The following is a 20,655-nucleotide window of genomic DNA, read 5'->3' as shown; positions in this document are numbered from 1 at the left end:
ACTAACGTTTTAATTTTATCCACAATCTCTATGGACGCCAGACACTCACAATTCGTTGTGTTATGTCGCCCCCTATCGACAGCGCTCATTGAACTGCATGTAAACGCAGGTAGAACATACAGCCGTTGAGTTATTGAAAGGGCCGCAGTGGAGAGTGGGCGGGCTAGTCAATAAAGCGTCTCTGGGCGGGAGTTCGCGGTGCGGTTTGGCCGAGAGAGTGAAGCTCAACTCCGGACACAAATACACGGGGAGGGAAGAGACGTGCGACTCCGTTCTTTATCATATCCCAGTTTAACTAGCACGTACACTTATACTTCGTCGCATTTCTCGCACTGTGATTTAAGCCGTTTTGAATAATAACACCTTCACTCTCGTGTTGTTAACATCTCGACAACAAACGTTAGCCAGTCACTTAAACATCACCAAACAGACCTTTAAAGTTCACTATCAGGCCTGCTACCGAGGAGCTGGTGGTATTTGGAGGCTGTTGAACGCGTTGTGGTGGTTTAAAAGTTTCCTGCACGGATTCGTGGATTTGTTTTTCTAAGTTTTGTCCGTGGAAGTCAGACGCTCGGGCCCGCAAACAGTCTCCCGTGCGCGGAGAGCAGATACAGGTAAGTAGAAACTCATACGACCGGTTATTGCGCTTACTTAATCGCATATTTCATCCCTGTATAATTTCAGACAGCCATTTGATCTAAATGTCAATAGCTGGAGTGTTTATTCACCTTTTGAAGTTAGCAACTTAAGCTAACTGTTCAGGCTAGCTGTATTACTTCTCACTATCTGCCAGTCTTTAGCATGTAGGCTAACACATACACACTTATTGTTTTTCTATTTGAATTAGCTCTTTGACGGATATTTAACATTTTCTGTTTGGTGGTTAAAGCTTTTAAGAATTTAAAAGTTTGTTTTAGACATGTTCGTGTGCAGTTAACTTTATAGTTAAGGAGACTTCGACTGATTCAGCTAGCAGCTGTCTGTTGTGTTTATGGGTTTGGCCTGCAGCATTTATGTGCTTTGACATATGGATGGAGTTGATTTGACATCTTCAGTACATTTATTCCATTTTTATCATCATTTATTTTCATGTGGCTATTACATGTCGTTTTGGACCAAAGCATTTTTTGTTGTCGTTTTAGATGGTAACGCATTGATTGCATTGCGCTCATGTTTACGTATGTGTCATACTGTAAACATCCCCCATGTGTCATTTGAAAGGACTGTCTTTAGTCAGCTTTTGTGTTTGACAGATAAAAATGTATGTTTTTATTTTAGCATGATCGAGCAAATGGTAAATAAGATTACCCCCGGGCAACAGATTTGCTGTTTATATTACTGTACAGATATATTAAAGTATTTTTGAATTTCCCATGAATGCAGTCTTGCCAGTAATCAATTTCAGATATCTTGTGTTTCAGTCTTCAGCTGAGTTCCTTTTTCAGCATATTAAGTGTTTGTAGGTTTTGATGATGTTGGCTAGTTCAGAGATGCTTTCCACAGTAGTTATATTGACCAGTCAGCTCTACTGTACAGATTGAATAAAAAAAAAAAAAAAAAAAAAACCTCAGAAGGTTTGATTTCAAGCAGCCGTTGTACATTTTGTCAAAACTAGAAGTAGAAAACCAGAGATTGAGCTCTTGATGTTTGTGGAATGTGGAGTGGTTTTATGTATTTTTTTTTATTTTTTATACCTTAATATATTATTAAAATATGTTATTATAATACACACACACACACTACCATTCAGAAGTTTGGGGTTGGTAATATATATATATATATATTTTAATGTTTTTGAAAGAAGTCTCATGCTCATCAAGGACATATTTTTTTTAAATCAAAAATAGTCAAAACAGTAATATTGTGAAATATTACAATTTAAAGTAACTTGTTTTCTATTTTAATATATTTTAAAATGTAATTTATTCCTGCGATGGCAAAGCTGAATTTTCAGCATCATTACTCCAGTCTTCAGTGTCACACGATCCTTCAGAAATCATTCTAATTAATGTGAACAGTTGTGCTGTTTAATATTTCTGTGGAAATGCATTTTTTCTGCATGCTTTGAATAGAACGTTCAAACCAACAGTGTTTATTTGAATTTTTTTGTAACATTTTTACTGTCACTTTTGAGTAATTTAATGCATCCTTGCTGAATATTAAAGGATTAGTTCACTTTCAAATAAAATTTTCCTGATAATTTACTCACCCCCATGTCATCCAAGATGTCCATGTCCTTCTTTCTTCAGTCGAAAAGAAATTAAGGTTTTTGAGGAAAACATTCCAGGATTATTCTCCTTATAGTGGACTTCAATGGACACCAAACGGTTGAAGGTCAAAATTACAGTTTCAGTGCAGCTTCAAAGGGCTTTAAATGATACCAGATGAGTAATAAGGGTCTTATCTAGCGAAACAATCGGTCATTTTCGAGAAATTTAAATGTATATGCTTTATATAAACAAATGATCGCCTTCAAGTGGTTCCTCCAAAAACACACTTTCGTATTCTTCAAAAAGCTTACGCTGTATGTCCTACACCTTCCCTATTCTACTTACAGAAAAAACGGAACTGGCGCCGCGTTCGTTCCATAAGTTGAATAGGGAAGGCGTAGGAGATACAGTGTAAGCTTTTTTGAAGAATACGGAAAGCGGAAGCACTTCCAAGGCGATCATTTGTGTTTATAAAGCATATACACAGTTGTATTTTTTTTTTTTTTAGAAAATGACCGATCGTTTCGCTAGATAAGACCTTTATTCCTCGTCTGGTATCGTTTAAAGCCCTTTGAAGCTGCACTGAAACTGTCATTTTGACCTTCAACAGTTTGGAGACCATTGAAGTCCACTATAAGGAGAAAAATCCTGAAATGTTTTCATCAAAAACCTTAATTTCTTTTCGATTTGAAGGACATAAACATCTTGGATGACATGGAAGTGAGTAAATTATCAGGAAAATTTTATTTGAAAGTGGACTAATCCTTTAATTTCTTACCCCAAACTTTTGAATGGTATAGGGATTATTATAAATTATAAAGTGTAACTGGTTAGCATAGTAGTGTCAGCTTTCTTGCTTGGTGTCATTTAATGTATCGAATAATAATCAATGAATATTGTACTGTGAATATTGTTGATTCTTATAACAAATTGCTTGTGATGCTCCCCATTTGTAAGCTGCTTTGCATATATTGTCATTTGAATTGATTTAGTAAATGATTTGTAATTGATTTATGTTCTTTGTTTCGTCATCCGCAGTTCCCTGGTGGTCTGGAGAGCTCTGCGTTCGGAGCTAGAACCTGGACAGCTCATGACTTCAGACCAGGAAGGAAAAACTATCGTGGAGCCACAGGTGCAGCAGTCACAGGAAGCAAAGGAGAAAGAGATTCCCCTTTTGGTAAAGTATAAGCTACATATTGTCCGTCAGTCTTTTGAAGTGTGTTAAGTAATTGCGATTAGGGAATTAAAAACCTACTAACGAAACAGCAGAGACGCCCCGCCCAGCTTTGGGTGTTGTGAAAGGGCTTAACAGGCATTTGTGTGAACCACCCTTGTGCTTTGGGACCTTGCCAAGTTGCTGATCCCATTCATATAATGCAAGTACAGCATCCATTGAAGCACCAATCATTGGAGAGTTTGTATTTGAGTGATGGGCCCATGTGAGTCAGCTGTATAATTTTAAATGTGCTATTTTTGGTTTGGGGAGGGGGTAAGCAGCCATAGCGTGCGCCTCTGTCTCTCTTTCCCTCTCTGAGGAGCTTATGAGAGGAGCTACACAAGTTTTTGTTCATCCGTTTACATAGACGGCCTTTCATAAATTAAAATATGGGGTGTTGTTTTAGCAAAGAATTGAATCCTAACCTGGTCAGCGAGAGAACAAGTCTTCTTCAGGCGGCCATTCCTGAGGGCTCCACAGCAAAAGACGTCAAAGACTGTGCTTGGTCTGTCGCAGATCTGACCGACGTTAAGCCTTCTCAAAATGGGAACGTGAACGCTGCTTTAGATACCAGTTGTAATGCTTCCTCCACAAACTTGTCAGCAGCTCTCAACCTCATTAAAGAAGGCGGTAGCAGCATACAGGAAGGGATGGCATTTTGGGACCCACCTGTCGGCGATCCACATATCCACGAGGCTACGGTCCAGAAAGGAAATGCCAGTGAATTGGGAAGAGACCGTAGAGACAATTGCCAAATTAAGGAAACTGAAACTTTGGATTTTGTGAAACAGAGAATAGCTGAAAATGCCATAATGAGAGCAAAGTGGTTTTGTGGTGGTCAACAGTCTTGTTCCACAGATTTAACTGGAGTTGGCAAGAGCAAGAACGAAATACAAAATACACTGGGTATCAGTCCGTTATGCATTTCAAAGGATCAACACTCTGATGTCTCCATTATTGCAAAAGAGGAACAAGTTAAGACACTGTGGCATGTACAGTCAAAACCTGCGTCCACTCCAAAGCATGCCATCTCTCCATTCAATAAATGCTCTGGGAACTCGATGAATCTGGATGACTCAGAAGAGGGAAATTCTGGACTGTTGATCACTGACCGTGGCTTTAAAAAAGAACAGAGTTTCTACAGCATCTGCTTGATTGATTTAGAGGATCTCGGGAGCGAGTGTGGGCACCAATCCATGACTGAATCTGACGCAGTCAGGTACGCAAGCGCACCAGCTGTCTCTGAAAAGGCTTTGTTTGATAATTCATCACTCCCAAAGGACCACACAATATCGGGTTCAGGGCCTTCACATGAAATTACAGCAGCACAACAAACAGAAAAAGGTCCCACAGAGAGGACTCTAGTATGTTCTGAAGGTCTACGTGAAAATGTAGCACTTCCAAATGAGGAACACACCCTCCCAGATCTTCTAAATCCATTTCCTGCCCAAGAAAATGAAAAGCTTTTATCTGAAAATGACATTTCCACTTTATGTAAAGATACAGAAAACACACATTCTCCCTTTACTGCTGTAGAGGACGGCATTGATCAACTCTCCCCAGATCTGCTGCTGCGAAATGTACAGATGCCAGTGTTGAAATCAAGTACAGATACCGCATCGCCACAGGGGGAACCTGCTGACCTACTTAACAACCATGAACTTTATGGTAGCTCTGGTTACAAGGCCACAGATCTGGAAACTGGTTCTGAACTCAACATGCACAACACAGTGTTTGATGAATCAATGTTGAGACCACTTCAGCAAAAGCTCAATGGTCCTCTGGATGAAGTGGAACTGGAAAATCATGATGATTATAGAGCATCCATGGACCTAAAGGAGGAGGAGAAGAAACCGATTGTGTCAGATAAAGTTGATTACTCCATTTCTTCTCTTAGCAACACAGCAGATAGATTTCCAAACTTTGAAGTCGCTATTGAGGAATCAGATCAATGTGCTTCCAAGAAAACCCCTACTGAGAAAGTTTACAAAGAAACGCCCCAAGCTCTCTCAGCTTTCAGCACTGCTTCAGAAAAGTTAGATGATACAGAGGACCATGGATTTCCCTGTAAAGATACCTCTGAAGACATGGAAAATTTAAAGCTTTGCTTTGAAACCCCACTGGCTTCTGATAAAGAAGACAACCTGTCAAAATCACCTTCCTGTCATGGAGTTGAAGTTGAACCAAGACAAATAGCAACACGGGAGGAGGTTGTTCTGAATCCTTGCCAGTGTAATATATTGCAATGTGAAGGGCAGACAAATGAATCTGACATGTTCAAGGTTGCTCAGTGTTTGAGCAGTCCATCTCATGCAGAAAATACTTGTGTAGATTCTACTTGTAATGCTAAAGAAGACAAGTTGGACATGACTTTGAGCACACATGTCTACACTTACGGTGTTTTTCCCACTGACCAGTCAAAGATTGTGTCAGAATCTTGTGACATTCCAAACGGGGAACAGAATGTAGAACCAAATGCAAATTTTACAAATGCTGTACCATGTGACATGAGTCCATGTCAGCTTCCTACGAATGCACCTATTAACTTTGAGCAGTTTCTGGAAGTCACTCATAAATGTGAAGAAGCTGATTATCACAATGTACATTCTTCGAGTTCTTCTGTTGTTGAAGTTCACACAAACACTCCGCCTGTACCCGATTCTGTTTGTCCTCTAGAGGAAGATCTCTCCCAGGGCGATGCCACCTGGTTTGTAAAAGCATCGAACAATGATATCTGTAATAAAGGACATCCAGAAAGCGTTGCAGTGAGTTATTTAATACAAGTGGGATTGGGAAACGAATTGCCTGAAGTAGCACAAGAGCAAGTCGTGAACAGTGAAATAGGAGAGACTTGTTTACAACATGATAAGAAGACGCATATTGCCAGCGAATGCTTCAGTGAGGATGAACAAAAGGTACTGGGTGAGATTTGTTTGCTTACAGATGATGACAAAACCAAAATGTCAGAACTTGAACAGCAGGGACTCGTACCAACATTAGAGCTGCTTAATTGCTCAAATAATGGGAATAACAACAATGACTGTTTGAAATCTGTTTGTTCTGCTAGCAGTGATGTATATACACCTTCTGATCCGCCATGCAAATCTGAAGTATTGGAGACTTTTGATTGCACTTCATTGTCAATAAACTGCACAAGTGAAAGTGCTTTCCAGTACCTGGACTCTTCTTCAGAACAGCCATCCAATGACACTCAAAGATCCTCAGTTTCATCTATTCAGGTGCATGGAGACCTTCAAGATATGGGGGAAATAGGAGGAGATGTTGTCGACTGCAGCATTCCTCTTGTGACTTCAAGACTATCACTTGAAACTGGAGAGGCACAGTCATGTGCCATACAAGGCCACGGCGCCAATTATGCATCAGTTGAGAGCTCGACAACTACCATGCCTCATGTTTCCCAACTTATAACAAGCAGTCTTGGAGTTCTTGACTTTGATCAGTCTGATTTGAAAGTCATTGTTGAAGATATGAATGATAAAGCCACTTATGTAAACGCAGCAATTCCGTTACCAGTAGAGCCTGACCAGGTTGACATTTACGCCACCATGCCATCTTACGAGATACATTTTCTCAATAAAGATCTATTCACAGTTCCTGTGCAGGTGGAAAACCTTCAGGCCTCGGGCTGCACGGATGAAATGGAGGGAGAGCAAGGCATGCTGAATATGGTGTCAGACCTTCTCGGGAAATCAGAGTTGAGCGATGAGGTGGACTCTAGTCACTGCCTTCCGGCGTGGGCTAAAGAACCACATGTCCTGTTTTCTGATAACCAAATAGAGGCATGTGCGTTGGTGTCGGCATGGGACCACGCTGTCTCTGAGGCAAGCCTTGCAATGCAAAATGTTGATCAGGATACAGAATCTAACCTTGTTGTTGGCCCAGAGGATTTTCAGACCTCTATGGATTTTATAGCACCCTACCCTTATAACCTGTTAGCGACTGAAGGATCTTGTGTATGGGACTGGCAGAATGCTTTTTGTGAACTTGTGAGTACTCTCTAACCAGCTTGTTTGGCTTGGTTATACAGTGGTCCATAATTATTTGGATACTTTAGCCACACTCAGTGCATTCCATAAAAATAAATAAATAAATAAATACATTTAAAGAAAATGTATTTATTAAACAGACATTTTATTTATTAAAAAGTATTATTATTATTATTATTTTTTGTATATTTTTAAGACTTTTTATTTATTAAAGTTACTTTTATTTTATTTATTTTTTTATTTTATTTTTGTGTATTTAAGACATTTTATTTATTAAAAAGTTACTTTTATTTTTTTATTTTTTACATTTTAAAAAGGTTGTCTTTGCAAAAAGTGTTAGTTTTTCTCTGTTCTAAAAAAGTTGTAACATCATTTGTTTGCAGATGCTACTTGGTTTTTATATTTTATATAATGCAGTAAAATACATATTTAAGTGTGGCTTAAGTGGCCAGTGTTTTTGTAACGAATTGATAACCCAATTTTTTTTTGTTTGTTTTTTTTACAGGAATCCTCCAAGATCTCAGACCTCAATCCCAATGCGAAGGCATGGGCAAATTACATGCCTAAACCAGAGGCCTCTGCTACAACCTGCCCAGATTCTCAGCAGTCATGGGTAGATGCGGCCGATGACCCATCAAACTGCATCTCAGGAGGTAAACCTCCAAAAATGATTTAACTTAAGTTGTTAATTCAGTATACCGACCTTATCAGTCTGAAAAGAGGTTTGGATCTGTGTTTTGTCCATGCTAGGTTATAACAACAGTGAAGACAAAGGGAACTGGAATGAGGAACAGCAGGTATCTACCTCTGTAGAACTGCCCTTTGCAGCGCAGCCAGAATCAGTGTACATGGGAAGCTCAGCCAGTGAGAAGGGCATTGTGTCAAATCAGAACACCAGTATGAAAGGTAATATCCTTTTGGTCTTTTGTTCGCTGTCGTCAACCTACTCCTGTTTCAGTTGTTTACAGTTGTGCATGTTTGCTGACACAAGAGGTCGGAGTCATAAAGGATTCATTTCAACCATAGCATTTTTTTAAATAATTGATCATTTGATTTATTTTTTTGTGCAGGGGTGAACGATTCAGACTCTAGACAGCTTGAAGACCTTCGGGAACAACTGAAGGCAACACTGGAGTTCTGCCTCTCTAGGTAATTACTCGCATCTTCACAACTGTTCACATTTAAGTTGACTTCATGATTTTCTTAACTGGTCTTGTCAGGTGTACCGGCCTGGAGTTCAATGTTTTTCTTTTTTCTTTTTTCAAAACCTTAAATCAAGAGCAGTGGGTCTCATTCGCTAATAATTGCGTGGATTATTCGTGTTTATACACACAGGACAACTTCTTAAGAAAAAAATTGCTCTCAGCGAACATGATAGGACCACTCAGAGTATAATTTTTTTTTTTTTTTTTGCGTTTGTGTGGTTTGTTGTTCCTAAATTTTTTTTTCATAAATTTTAGAATTCAACTTAGAATGAAAGTTATTGATGAATGATGATTTGTTCATAAAAACGTTCGTATGCAGATTTCACGCACAAATCCGTGCGTACGCATGTTTCATGAACGAGACCCAATGTCTTTTAGACTTAAGTGTTAATATTTCATCAGATGTTACAGCCTTCACTTTTGCAAATGTAAACTAGGAGCGTTTGGCATTTGAATATTTACAAGAACCTAAATTTTATGGAAACTGCGTGCTAAGATGTACACTACCGTTCAAAAGTTTGGGGTCAGTTCGATTTTTAATGTCTCTTATGCTCATTAAGGTTGAATTTATTTGATCAAAAATACAGTAAATATAATATAATAATAATATTGTGAAATATCATCACAATTGTAAATAATTGTTTCCTGTTTTTCATAAATGTTAAAATGTAATTTATTTCTGTGATGGCAAAGTTGAATTTTCAGCATCATTACTCCAGTCATCAGTGTTACATGATCCTTCAGAAATCATTCTAATATGCTGATTTACCAAAGAAACCTTTCTCATTATCAATGTTGAAAACAGTTGTGCTGCTTAATATTTTTGTGGAAACCTTGATACATTGTTTTCAGGATTCTTTGATGAATAGAAAGTTTAAAAGAACAGCATTTATTTGCAAAATAAATCTTTTGTAAAATGAATTAATTGTCACTTTTGATCAATTGAATGTGTCTCTGAATAAGTGTTCATTTAAAAAAAAAAAAAAAAAAAAAAAAGTCTTACTGACCCTTTGACTTTTCAACGGTAGTGATTGTTCTTAAAAGCTTGAGGATGTTGAATCAGTGTAGGATTGATGATGACCAGAGTCTTGTCTTCTTCCAGGGAGAATCTAGCCAACGACATGTACCTCATCTCGCAAATGGACAGTGACCAGTATGTGCCAATAGTGACTTTGGCAAACCTTGATCAAATCAAGAAACTCACCACCGATGTTGATCTCATTGCAGACATCTTAAAAAGTAAGTCCGTCACTTTTATGGATCTCAGTGGTGTGTTTTTTTTTTTTTTTTTTTTTTTAAGGCTCTCAAAATGGGGTTGGTTACACGCAGCAGTTGGCTCTGACATTTATACGATGTATTTTTGATTCACCAGCGCTGCCTCTCGTCCAAGTGGACAAATGTGGAGAGAAAGTGCGGCCCAATCAGAACCGCTGCATCGTAATTCTCAGAGAGGTTCCCGAGGCCACTCCTGTGGAGGTACACATTATGCCATTTCTCTTGTTCAGTAAGATCTTTAATGCCCTTACCTTAGTTTTGATCTGTATGACATTTGGCTTTCATTTGTACAGGAAGTTGAAGCGCTCTTTAAGAGCGATAATTTGCCCAAATTCATCAATTGTGAGTTTGCCTACAATGACAACTGGTTCATCACCTTTGAATCTGAGGCAGATGCTCAACTGGTAAATGTTTTTTTTTTTTTTTTTTTTTTTTTGCCCGCAATTCAATCATTTCGATTACAGCCTCAGGATTTTTAATAAACTTGCTGCTTATTGCTAAACATTGGCATACATCACTTTTTCAGGCATACCAGTATCTCAGAGAAGAGGTGAAAACTTTTCAAGGGAAGCCGATAAAGGTAGAGTGCATTGTTGCATATGGGACAGCACTGAAGGATATTTTATTTTTTTATTTTTTTTATTTTTTTATGAATCATGGCCGTTGAAGTTTTAAATTTTTTGTCCATCAATGTTTTATTCTAGGCTAGAATAAAGGCCAAGGCCATTGCCGTCAATACCTTTGTGCCAAAGAATGGGTATCGGCCCGTGGACGTGTCTTCAAATGTCCAGCAACGCTACACCCCTTACTACATCCCACCTGTGTATGGAGCACAGCAACAGTTTCCTCTTTACAGACTTGTGACGCCTCAGGGCTGGTCAGCTACCCAGAGCTACCTGGACCCGACTCTGGTAAGTGCCTTGTGGTCTGTTTGGCTCTGAAAGTATCCGAATGGAGTACTAGAGGTAATAATCAGATTTTTTTCTATCAACAGGTTACTCCGTTTCCCAGCCCTGCATTTATTAACGGCTTTGCTGGTTCTCCGACATTTAAATCAGCAACATCTCCACTAACTGTCAGACAATATGTACCTCGAAACAACAGGTATAATATTACAGTGAAAACATCTGTTATACATTTAGACTACCATTCAAAAGTTTGCTGTAAGTAGGATTTTTAAAAAACTGTACACTTAATAAAATTAATAATAAAATTTAATTTATTCACTTTTGAACGGTAGTGTAAAGCCCACCCCGTAATATAACTGATTTGTGTCAGTGTAGTGACATTTGATCTTTTGAAGAGCTTCAACTGAGATAAAGCTGTGTATAACCATCTTTTCATCCGAACAGGAACCATAACAAAACACACATTCGACTGACAACAGACCGTGGAACCACCCTGCTGGAAAACCCTGCTGCTTTCTCTACTTTCCCTTCGGAGAGAGTCCCCAATGGGACGCGGCCTCCACAGGTTCATCACTTGGGTAGCCGGCCTCGACTACCGAGCGGTCCAGGCTATCCACGCCGGGACCAGGTGGGAAGTGGACGGATGGAAGTGAACGGGGCTGATTACTCTCTGAATGCGGGCCGTGGAAGGTAACGCTGCACATCTGTATCAGCTGTTTTTTAATTTCATACATATTGTTAATACAAAATCCTAGATGGAGGAACAATTCTTAAAGAGCTCTGTAGAGCTTCTCCCATAAGAAATTGTGGTAATTTTTTTTTTTTTTTTCTTCTCCATATTGCTTTATCTTGATTGTTTGTTTCTTTTGAAGAAGGGGCGGCTATGGATACAGGAAAAGGAGAGATGACAACAAGTTTCCAGTATGTAATTTGCTTTGTTTCAGCTAACACTACATAGATGAGTGTTTTGTGTTTAGCTTTGCTTTTGTTATGATAGAAAACTTTATATACTTCAAGTGAATTGTAATATACAGTCAATCCTGAGGGGCTGAATGTATATTATCTCACTTATTACACAGCCAAGTAAACAAACAAATGGACATGATATATTGATTTGAATAAAAAAATTCAGTAAAAGAGGCCACAGAGTGATTTGAAAGACAAACTAGCACATGCATGTAAAAACAACAACAAAAAACAGTGGGCTGCTGCAATTGACCAGAATCCAGTAATCCTGTAGTGCTGTGTAATAATGTAGGATATTGTTCTGAAATTACTGAAAACATTTCTATCACAGCAGGCAAAGGGTTAGAAATAAATGTGCCAATATGTTTACAGCAGGGGTGTCATACTCGCAGCCCAAATTAAATGCACCCTGAGGGGTATTCTAAAAGCAGTGGGTATTCCAGAAAGCAGGTTTAGTTTGTTAACCCCAGAAAAGGGTAAACTCATGGTTTTCAGTTCCTATAAAACACAAAACTAAACCTCTGGGTAAGTTACCATAGTAACTTACTCTGTGAACCTAACCTAGTCGGGAGCAGGTTTTTTTTTTTTTTTTTTTGGTAAACCCAGGGTTTCTTTCGGTCTCCTCCCCCTTTTTAAAGCACAAGCGATGTTTCGGAAAATGCCCCCCAGGTTAGCCATGTAGTGCAAGTTACCATGCTAAAAACCAATCCACCTTCTTGAGCCTGAAAAAACAAGCTAATCTGAAACTTAAACTGGGTTGCAACTGAAACTGGCTTCATGCAACAGGCCTCTTGTTTACAGGCTCAATTTGTTGTACATTTTTCAACTCATTTTCTTCACCTGTGTGTTTAACAGAGAGCAGCAACACAGTCGCCCCCTCCTGTTCAGGAGCGCACCCCTTCCCCTAGCTTTGAGCTGGGCCTGTCCAGCTTCCCTCCTCTGCCTGGAGCCGCAGGAAATCTAAAGCCTGAAGTAAAAACTGAAAACAGCCTCGACAACCGGCTGTCTGATGTTGTCACCGGAGCGGTTAAAGACAAGGTTGACTTTCATTCCTTAATACGTGTCTTTTGTGTTTAAGTGCTGCAGCATTAAACCCTCTTTTAATATTTTGAATTTCAAAAAGGAAGAGTAAAAGGCTTAAATTATAATAAATCTCAGGCTTAAATTATTTGAATTCTAGAGAAGGTAACAGATGCTCTAAACATTAACTTGCACTAAGCATGGAATGCCATGTTCGCAGCAGACCTTGCTGTCAGTCATAACCACAAGTCCTTGGGTGTTTTGAGTGCTTTAGAGTGAGTAAGTGTCTGTGTGAGTTCCTGCTGTCCAGCTGTTATGTTTGTTCATGCTGTCCTTGCCTTAGGAGTTTCACAGAGGCCCCTTTGTCTCTCCACAGCCTCTAAATAAGGATGTGGTCACCAGCCGTGTGATCTCAGGGACCTCCAAAGAATCTGTGCAGGCTGTTCCTGCTCCTGCTCCTGCTCCTGCTTCTGCTCCTGCTCCTGTTCCTGCTGCTGCTGCTGCTCCTGCTGCTCAGACCCCAGTGGACCACCAACACTCACCCTCTCCAGCCCTTGCAAAGTGGGTTTTCTTACAGATATTTATGAATAACTGATCAATAAATGTGACAAATCACTTTTCACTTAAAAATGTTGCAAATGATTTCAGATGTTAACTAATGTTCAGCTATTTTGCTCATTTTAACCACACTGTATCTTAAAAACTGTACTTTCACAAGACTCAAAATGATTCACAGACATATTACAGTATTTCTGAATGGCTTAGAAGCAAGGCCTCCTTACTACTTTGTTTTTTGTTTTTCTTCTAAAGTAAGTTTACAGCTGTCACAGTGACAGGTGTGATTTCTCAGGATTCCATCAGAATGTGGGGATATATTCATGTGGCATTCCAAAATAAATTGCTTGCAGCACTTTGAAGATTTCATTGAGAGAAACACTTGTCAACACTTATTCAATATTCAGCATTTTTTTTTTTTTTTTTTTCAGAGGTGGTGTTACTGCTTACACATAGAATGAGTTTAGCTAATCATAACAGAAAATGTATATACAGTGTTAAAGGTACAGTAGCAAAACAGCTTTAGTTGTTGGTAAAATAATCACATGAAGTTAAATTGATTTGCTGCAAATAACATAATATTAGAAGTGGAGGGGGGAAAAGTACATGTTGTAAACTGTAGAAAATGGCACTTTCTAATATATGGACCTTGTTTTTTTTACAGCCTGACAACTGTAGAAAAACCTAAAGAGATGCAGACACCTGCAGAGAAATGCTCCGATACACACGCTGCTAAAACTGCACCACTGAGCAACCCAATAACAGTAAGTGTAAGTCATTGATTGAGTCACTAAAAAACAGTACAGTACAGTCGTTCTTTATCGGAAATTCAGCAGTTACTCTATTTTTTTCACTATTGAACTCACCTGACTTGTGGCTTCCACAGAAGAATATATTATATGGAACTGTTGCGCTCCATTGCATCAGTTCCTGCAGTACTTTGTGATTAAAGTCTTTAACAGCAGATGTACACCACTATTCAAAGTTTTGGGGTCAGTAAGATTTTTATTCTATATATTAATAGTTTTATTCAGCAAGGACGCATTAAATTGATCAAAAGTGACAGTAAAGTCGGAGCCATAGCCATGTTGGCAATTGCTCTGACATAGGGTGCCACTTCGAGAGAAGTCCCAGCTCAAGGACCTTTCCCGGTCCAATTCCCCTCTCTCCCCTCCCATGATTTTCTACTACTGTTGTATAACTGTTTTCAACATTGATAATAAGAAATGTTTCTTGAGCAGCAAATCAGCTTATTAGAATGATTTCTGAAGGATCATGTGACACTGAAGACTGGAGTAATGATGCTGAAAATTCAGCTTCGCCATTACAGGAATAAATAACATTTTAAAATGTATTCAAATAAAAATAATTTTTCACAATATACTGTTTTTACTGTATTTTTGATAAATGCAGTTTTAGTGATTTACATTTCACAATGCAGCTATGCAAGATTAATTGCCTGTGTTGATTTATTTCATTTATTGCGTTTGACCAGGAGCCTCGGAAGCCGAGCTACGCAGAGATCTGTCAGAGGATAAGAGAGGCACCAACACAGCAGCCGTCAGCGGATCCCCGACCTCCCAGCTCCACCGTCGAAGACATCAAGACTCCTGACTCGGCAGAACGCAGATGCAGAGAATCAGCACCCGCACCTGCCAAATCCACAGCGACGGCTTGTCCCAGAGAGACAGTGAAATCTCATCAGAGCGCTGGGGAACGAGCGAGCGGCGGCACGACAGCTTCCTTCCACCAATCCTGAGAGTCTCCGCTTTGCTTCCAGGACCGAACAGGAACGAAAACTTTGTCAGGGCTGCTCAAAAAAAAAAAAAAGAAAGAAAGAAAAGTCCCTCTTATCTCACGGTCTCTGTGAGTGCACACACAGACAGCTTGTCACTGGAATCAGGGCCTACAGACAAAAGCACTTGTGCATAAGGGTTCTCTGAATATTTTTGTTGTCCTTTCTGTCGTTTTGTTTTTCAATTACAAGATCTTTTGTTGTTTTTTCTAAGGAAAATGGGATTAATGAACCAGCACCAGTTGGAGATTAACTATTTAAAAATGTTTTGTCAGAGCTCAACTTTATTTTGGGGTTAACTTCAAATAGTGCTGTTGGGAGGAAATACTGAATTTTTATTTTTTTTTTTTGAATAGTGCTGATCCTGAAACACTTTATTTTTTTTTTTTTTTGTGTGTGTTTTCCTTCTTCTTCTTCCTTTTTTTTTTTTTTTTTTTTTTTTTTTTTTTTTTTAACTGATATGTATATAATTTTGCTAACCTTGAGTGTCTTGGTACTGGTGCGATTCCGTACGTGAATCTCGGCGGTCCCAGCCATTACAACTGCATGAGTGAGACTTTCGTGTAAATCTGTTTTGTGTTCTGTTTTTATGTTTGGATGTTCCAGCACTGGAGTGATGTTTTTTTTTTTTTTTTTTTTTCCTTTTCTTTTGGAGCTCTGAATTATTTTTTTACATGCTAATCCTCTATCAAATTGTACTGATGTGATATTGTAGCAGGTGTATGTATACCTGTTCTTGTGTGCATGCTTTCTTTTACTTTTTTCTTTTCTTTTTAACTTTTTAATGGCACACATTGGTTTGCTGAATAATTTCTTTTCCTTTTTTTCCTATTCGCCAATTGTTTGGGAAGAATCCACTCTGATGCCTCTTCATTCGATCCTGGAAGATCTTCACACTGCAAAGTCCTCAGGTTGCGAGGGTGAAGTGTTCATGTGCCTAGTCTGCTGTGATCTAAATGATAGATGGATATATAATTTGCTTCTTAGCCTCGTTTGTTATCCTGGTGTGGTGCTATGGTTCGTCACATGGTTTCTTTGGTGCTTTTATCTATATTAAAGGAGGGAAAGTCACCAACACGCACCAACGTCTGTCGTTTGACCTTAACCGATTCGCTTTCATATCACCACGACTATATGAGTGGGATCGTGTACATTTATATAGTGACGTATACATCAAGAGCAAAAAGATCTGAGCCTTCAGCACACATGGACCAGCGTTGTTTTGTGGGGGTTCTCCTTTATGCAGACTTTGCGTTTGAGTGTCACTCTCGTTCACGCTGTTCATTAGTTCAGTTCATTGGTTCTCATCCGAGTTTGAAACCGTCTTGGGCCGAGCGAGACAGACCGTTTATTTTGTTTCGATGTCTTCCTGCAGCGTGGAGCACGTGCAGAATGCTTTGAGATGTTTGTCATGGCGTCTGTTGTTTGTTTTCTTGTATCTTCCCTGTGAGTATTTGTTTTGTTTTTTTTTCTTCCTCGGTTAATCAAAAAAAAGTTTTTGTCGATTTTTCTGACTCTTCGAATGCAACTGATCATTTTTCCATCAATAAATGAAGCATACCATGGTTGAAGTAATGGTTTCATTACATAAACCATTAAGATGTTTAAAAAAGAAACAAGCTAAAAAGAAACATCACATATAAATTAACAGTGTTTGAAAACTTGAATTTTATTTAAACTTGAAAAAAATGTCTCTGCCTTAACTTTTTAGATGACAGTTTGGAGGGTTTTTTTGTTTGTTTATTTTTTTCTTTCTTTCAATTCCCAAAGTGTAGAAAAAAGGATGATGTGGTAGAGGCGTCCGAAGCCTTCCTCACTACATTTGTGTAGCACAATACTTTTGGGATTGAGATGGGATTATTGTTTTGTTTTTTGTTCTCCTCTGTGTAAATGCTTGTAGTCTAAACTGTAGTACATGTATACATACACATATACTTGTATGTGTGTGCTTTCTCTGTACAGATGTAAATAATTGGAAAATGTTAAAAAGGTACCCTAAAATTGGTTATGAGAAACTGTATGGGAAAAAAAATAATAAATAAATGTTAATGAGAAATCCTGTGTCTAAGTAGGTCTGTTTTGTTTTGTGTACTTAAAGGGATAGTTCACCCAAAAATGAAAATTTTGTCATTTACTCACCCTCGAGTTGTTCTAAGCCTGAATAATTATTTTCTTCTGTTGAACACAAAAGAAGATATTTTAAAGAACGTCTGTAACCAAACAGTTTCTGGTCCCTGTTGACTTCCATAGTAATTTTTTCCATACTTTGGAAGTCAGTGGGGCCATCGACTGTTTGGTTACCCATATTCTTCAGAATATCTTCTTTTTTGTTCAACGGAAGAAAGAAATTCATACAGGTTTGGAACAACTTGAGGGTGAGTAATTGACAGAATTTTCATTTTTGGGTGAACTATCCCTTTAAGTCATATTTTCAATCTCAATGTTATGTTTGCTCACAATTATGACCACAAGGTGGCAGAACATAAGCGTTAATAATAGAGTTCAACCTTGTTTAAGACATCAAATGCAATAGGTTTACCACCACACGAATAAAAGAGATCTCCAGGTCTTTTCAGTATGCGGTTAAAAAACCATTTTGAGGTGTTAATGCAACCAACAGAATTATCAGTCAAATAGTCTGAGAACAACAGTTAAAATGCTTCAATGTAGCATATGTGTGTGTGTGTGAAATGTTACACTGAAAATGTACATGAATTTATTAGAATTTGGTTTGTCCCACTTTTGCTTTATTTGACAACAGCAATCAAGCTGCATGAACAATGTCAAATTTATTTGATTGGTGGCCTGAAAATAGTGCAGATTTCCTAAATATTTCTTCATTTTACATCATGACGTTTCTTTGTTTTGAAGATGTAGATTAAAAAATCCCAGATTTTCAATGTGATCACAAACTTTAGGACACTATTTCTTATATATTGCATATGGAATGGTTATTGGTGTATACACCACTGTTGAAAAGTCTACGGTTGGTAAATTTTTAAAATGTTTTTATAAGAAACCTCTTATGCTCACCAAGTCTGTGAACAGTAATACTGTGAAATATTATTATTATTACAATACATGTTTTCTATATATATATATATATATATATATATATATATATATTAAATAATGTAATTTATTCATGTGATATCAAAGATGAATTTTCAGCATCATTACTCCAGTCTTCAGTCACGTGATCCTTCACAAATCAATCTAATACGCTGATTTGCTGCTCAAAGAAACATTTCTTATTATTATCAATGTTGAAAACAGTTGTGCTGCTTAATATTTTTGTCTATTTTGTTCAGCATTCAGAAAGTTCAAAAGAACAGCATTTATAACATCATAAATCTTTTGTAACATTATAAATGTCTTTACTGTCACTTTACCGGCACTTTCAATATTTAACATTTTATTTCGTAATTTCGTGTCTGTTTGTTTATTTATAATAATAACATAAATATATATTATATAAATGTAACCTGAACAGGTATTCTCAGTATGAAATAATTATTTATGGACACATAAACAAAGGCGTTCTGTCGCCCCCTTGCGGCTGTAAAAATCACACTCGCCTTGCGTCATGAGAGAGTGACAGAGAGAAAGAGAGGGAGAGACGCACACACCGCTCCGATCTGCGAGCTTCACCGCACTGACAGTCCACATCTTACACTGCTGACTCTAACGGCGGAGCCCTTCAGATATGGCGGGGCTTCGTTGAGAGGGACAGAAAATCTCCGAGCACTATCGTTCACACAGAACAGTTTGTTTTTGGACACGCGTCTCCCCCAGCCCTCCTTATGCACCGCTGCGACGCGGAGAAACGGCAGCAGCGCTGAAAGAGTCGAAGAAAGAGGACGAGAGTGATTTTTACCCCCTTGAACGGACAATGGCGGACCGCGATGCGCTGCCCCTTCCATTGGAAGTGCGGGCCAGATTGGCTGAGCTGGAGCTGGAGTTATCCGAAGGTATGATTGACATTTTAAATGACTTATTTCGTTCGACAATATGGTTGTTGCGGAGGATACTTTAACGGCCCCCTCTCCTCCTCCTCCCACCCGAAAACCCACCACTACCTCCACCACCATACCAACACAACCAACACCAGATGTTGGAGCCAATTATTATCCCCGCAGCAGCACTGAGGTTGTGTTCGTAAAGGCGTTCTCTCGTTCGTCTGCTGTAACTCCCGCCGCATTTTTCTTTGTTACAATGTATCTATTTGACCTTGAGGAAACCATTCAAAGACTTCAGAATTGATTTTTCCGTTAGGATTTTGAAAATGCGTTTCCCTAGAGACCAGCGGTCAAAATACTGCCTTGGAATCTTCATGTACCCGTTAATATTTTTTGAATTTCTGTGGCTGCGTTGTTATTCATGCCAGTATAACGTCTTCAGTACACCAGCATTTAGGTAAACAAGCAGTTCCTCACAAATGCATCGCCATATATGCCATCTTTACACTGCAAAAGCTGCATCTGAAGCTGCATTTATACCACAAAAAGACACAGACTGTCTAATGCTGCATAAATTAATTTACACAGGATTATAATTGAAATGAACGTTTTTAATGTGAAATATAGAAACATGAAATTATGGATTCATAAAAATATGGAAACGTATGCTCTTGTCATGACAGGCAGCAACAAAGTTTAAAGCTGTTCTGATGCTGCATCCTTTGCACAGAACCAGAAATGTAAAAATATTATTTTTTCATGATTTATGCAGTGTATTTTAATGTTTAGATACAGAATAGTCATGAACAGACTTTTAATTATTGCTTTATTTCAATTTTTTCATTTCATTTTAATCGATAGCATTTATAAATAATTATTGGACTTCAACAATAAAAACATTTTTTATTCATTAATGTGACAGTGCTAATTTCCCTTCATATAAAATTCATGCATATTCATATTCGTAAAACAACAAAAAACTGGGTTTACCAATAAATCATATTAGTTAGGGAACAAACATAATGATATCAGTCATAAAGAATCAGTTATCGCCCAAACCAATTATTGGCGGCTCCATGTTTTTGTATGGCTCTTGTGCAGCATTGTGATTTTGCACAGAATTTGGAGTCGGACAGAATACAGACATGTAATATTTAAATCATTTGTCATGTTGAGAATTTTGGCATCTGACATAAGCAAACTGAATTGAGTGAACTGTTTGCTAATGCTCCTTTTTCCATTTTATTTGTAGTGCCTGGTGGTTCTTGTGTGTGTGTAATGTGTGTGTGTGGCATGTGCGATTGTCTGCTGTGTGTAGATCTGAACCATTTAAGGCGATAAGTGCTTGTGCATTTGTTAACCCTGCCTCAAATTTCCAGGCCTGTATCTCCAAATGATCCTAAAACACTGCGCCAACCTGTGTAGGGGAAACCAGCATCATTTTATACCAAACAAATCACAGTCAGTGGATTTAACGGGCCATCAGTAGATACATCTCAGATATTCTTTGTGTTTAGTGTTGAGTTTGTCTTACAGAAA

General features: G+C 38.3%; 2 protein-coding genes across 4 annotated transcripts in view; both read left to right on the top strand.

The window, feature by feature from the left end:
* The first annotated feature begins 150 nt into the window (after nt 1-150).
* larp4b (La ribonucleoprotein 4B) lies at nt 151-17,213 on the top strand. Of its 3 annotated transcripts, none has more exons than XM_051882293.1 (17): nt 151-614; nt 3,249-3,387; nt 7,939-8,086; nt 8,184-8,339; nt 8,504-8,582; nt 9,741-9,877; nt 10,011-10,114; nt 10,207-10,317; nt 10,440-10,493; nt 10,618-10,824; nt 10,908-11,017; nt 11,266-11,511; nt 11,697-11,742; nt 12,643-12,825; nt 13,184-13,368; nt 14,027-14,132; nt 14,858-17,213. In XM_051882293.1, the coding sequence occupies exons 2-17, from the start codon at nt 3,301-3,303 to the stop codon at nt 15,119-15,121; spliced, it is 2,223 nt and encodes a 740-aa protein (XP_051738253.1). In that variant the 5' UTR covers nt 151-614; nt 3,249-3,300; the 3' UTR covers nt 15,122-17,213. The 3 variants fall into 3 exon arrangements, with proteins under 3 accessions (XP_051738253.1, XP_051738254.1, XP_051738252.1); XM_051882294.1 differs by having other exon boundaries at nt 11,694-11,742; nt 14,027-14,126; XM_051882292.1 differs by having other exon boundaries at nt 11,694-11,742.
* A 1,542-nt stretch (nt 17,214-18,755) lies between these two features.
* The window catches only part of dip2ca (disco-interacting protein 2 homolog Ca), a 117,094-nt gene continuing 115,194 nt past the window's right edge, over nt 18,756-20,655 (top strand). Inside the window, 1 exon segment of the mRNA XM_051881541.1 lies at nt 18,756-19,128. Within this exon segment, the coding sequence (XP_051737501.1) occupies nt 19,050-19,128 (79 nt within the window). The 5' untranslated portion in view covers nt 18,756-19,049.

Source organism: Ctenopharyngodon idella, chromosome 23 (assembly GCF_019924925.1).
Source record: "Ctenopharyngodon idella isolate HZGC_01 chromosome 23, HZGC01, whole genome shotgun sequence".
Taxonomy (NCBI): domain Eukaryota; kingdom Metazoa; phylum Chordata; class Actinopteri; order Cypriniformes; family Xenocyprididae; genus Ctenopharyngodon; species Ctenopharyngodon idella.
This window is presented reverse-complemented; position numbering and strand designations above follow the sequence as displayed.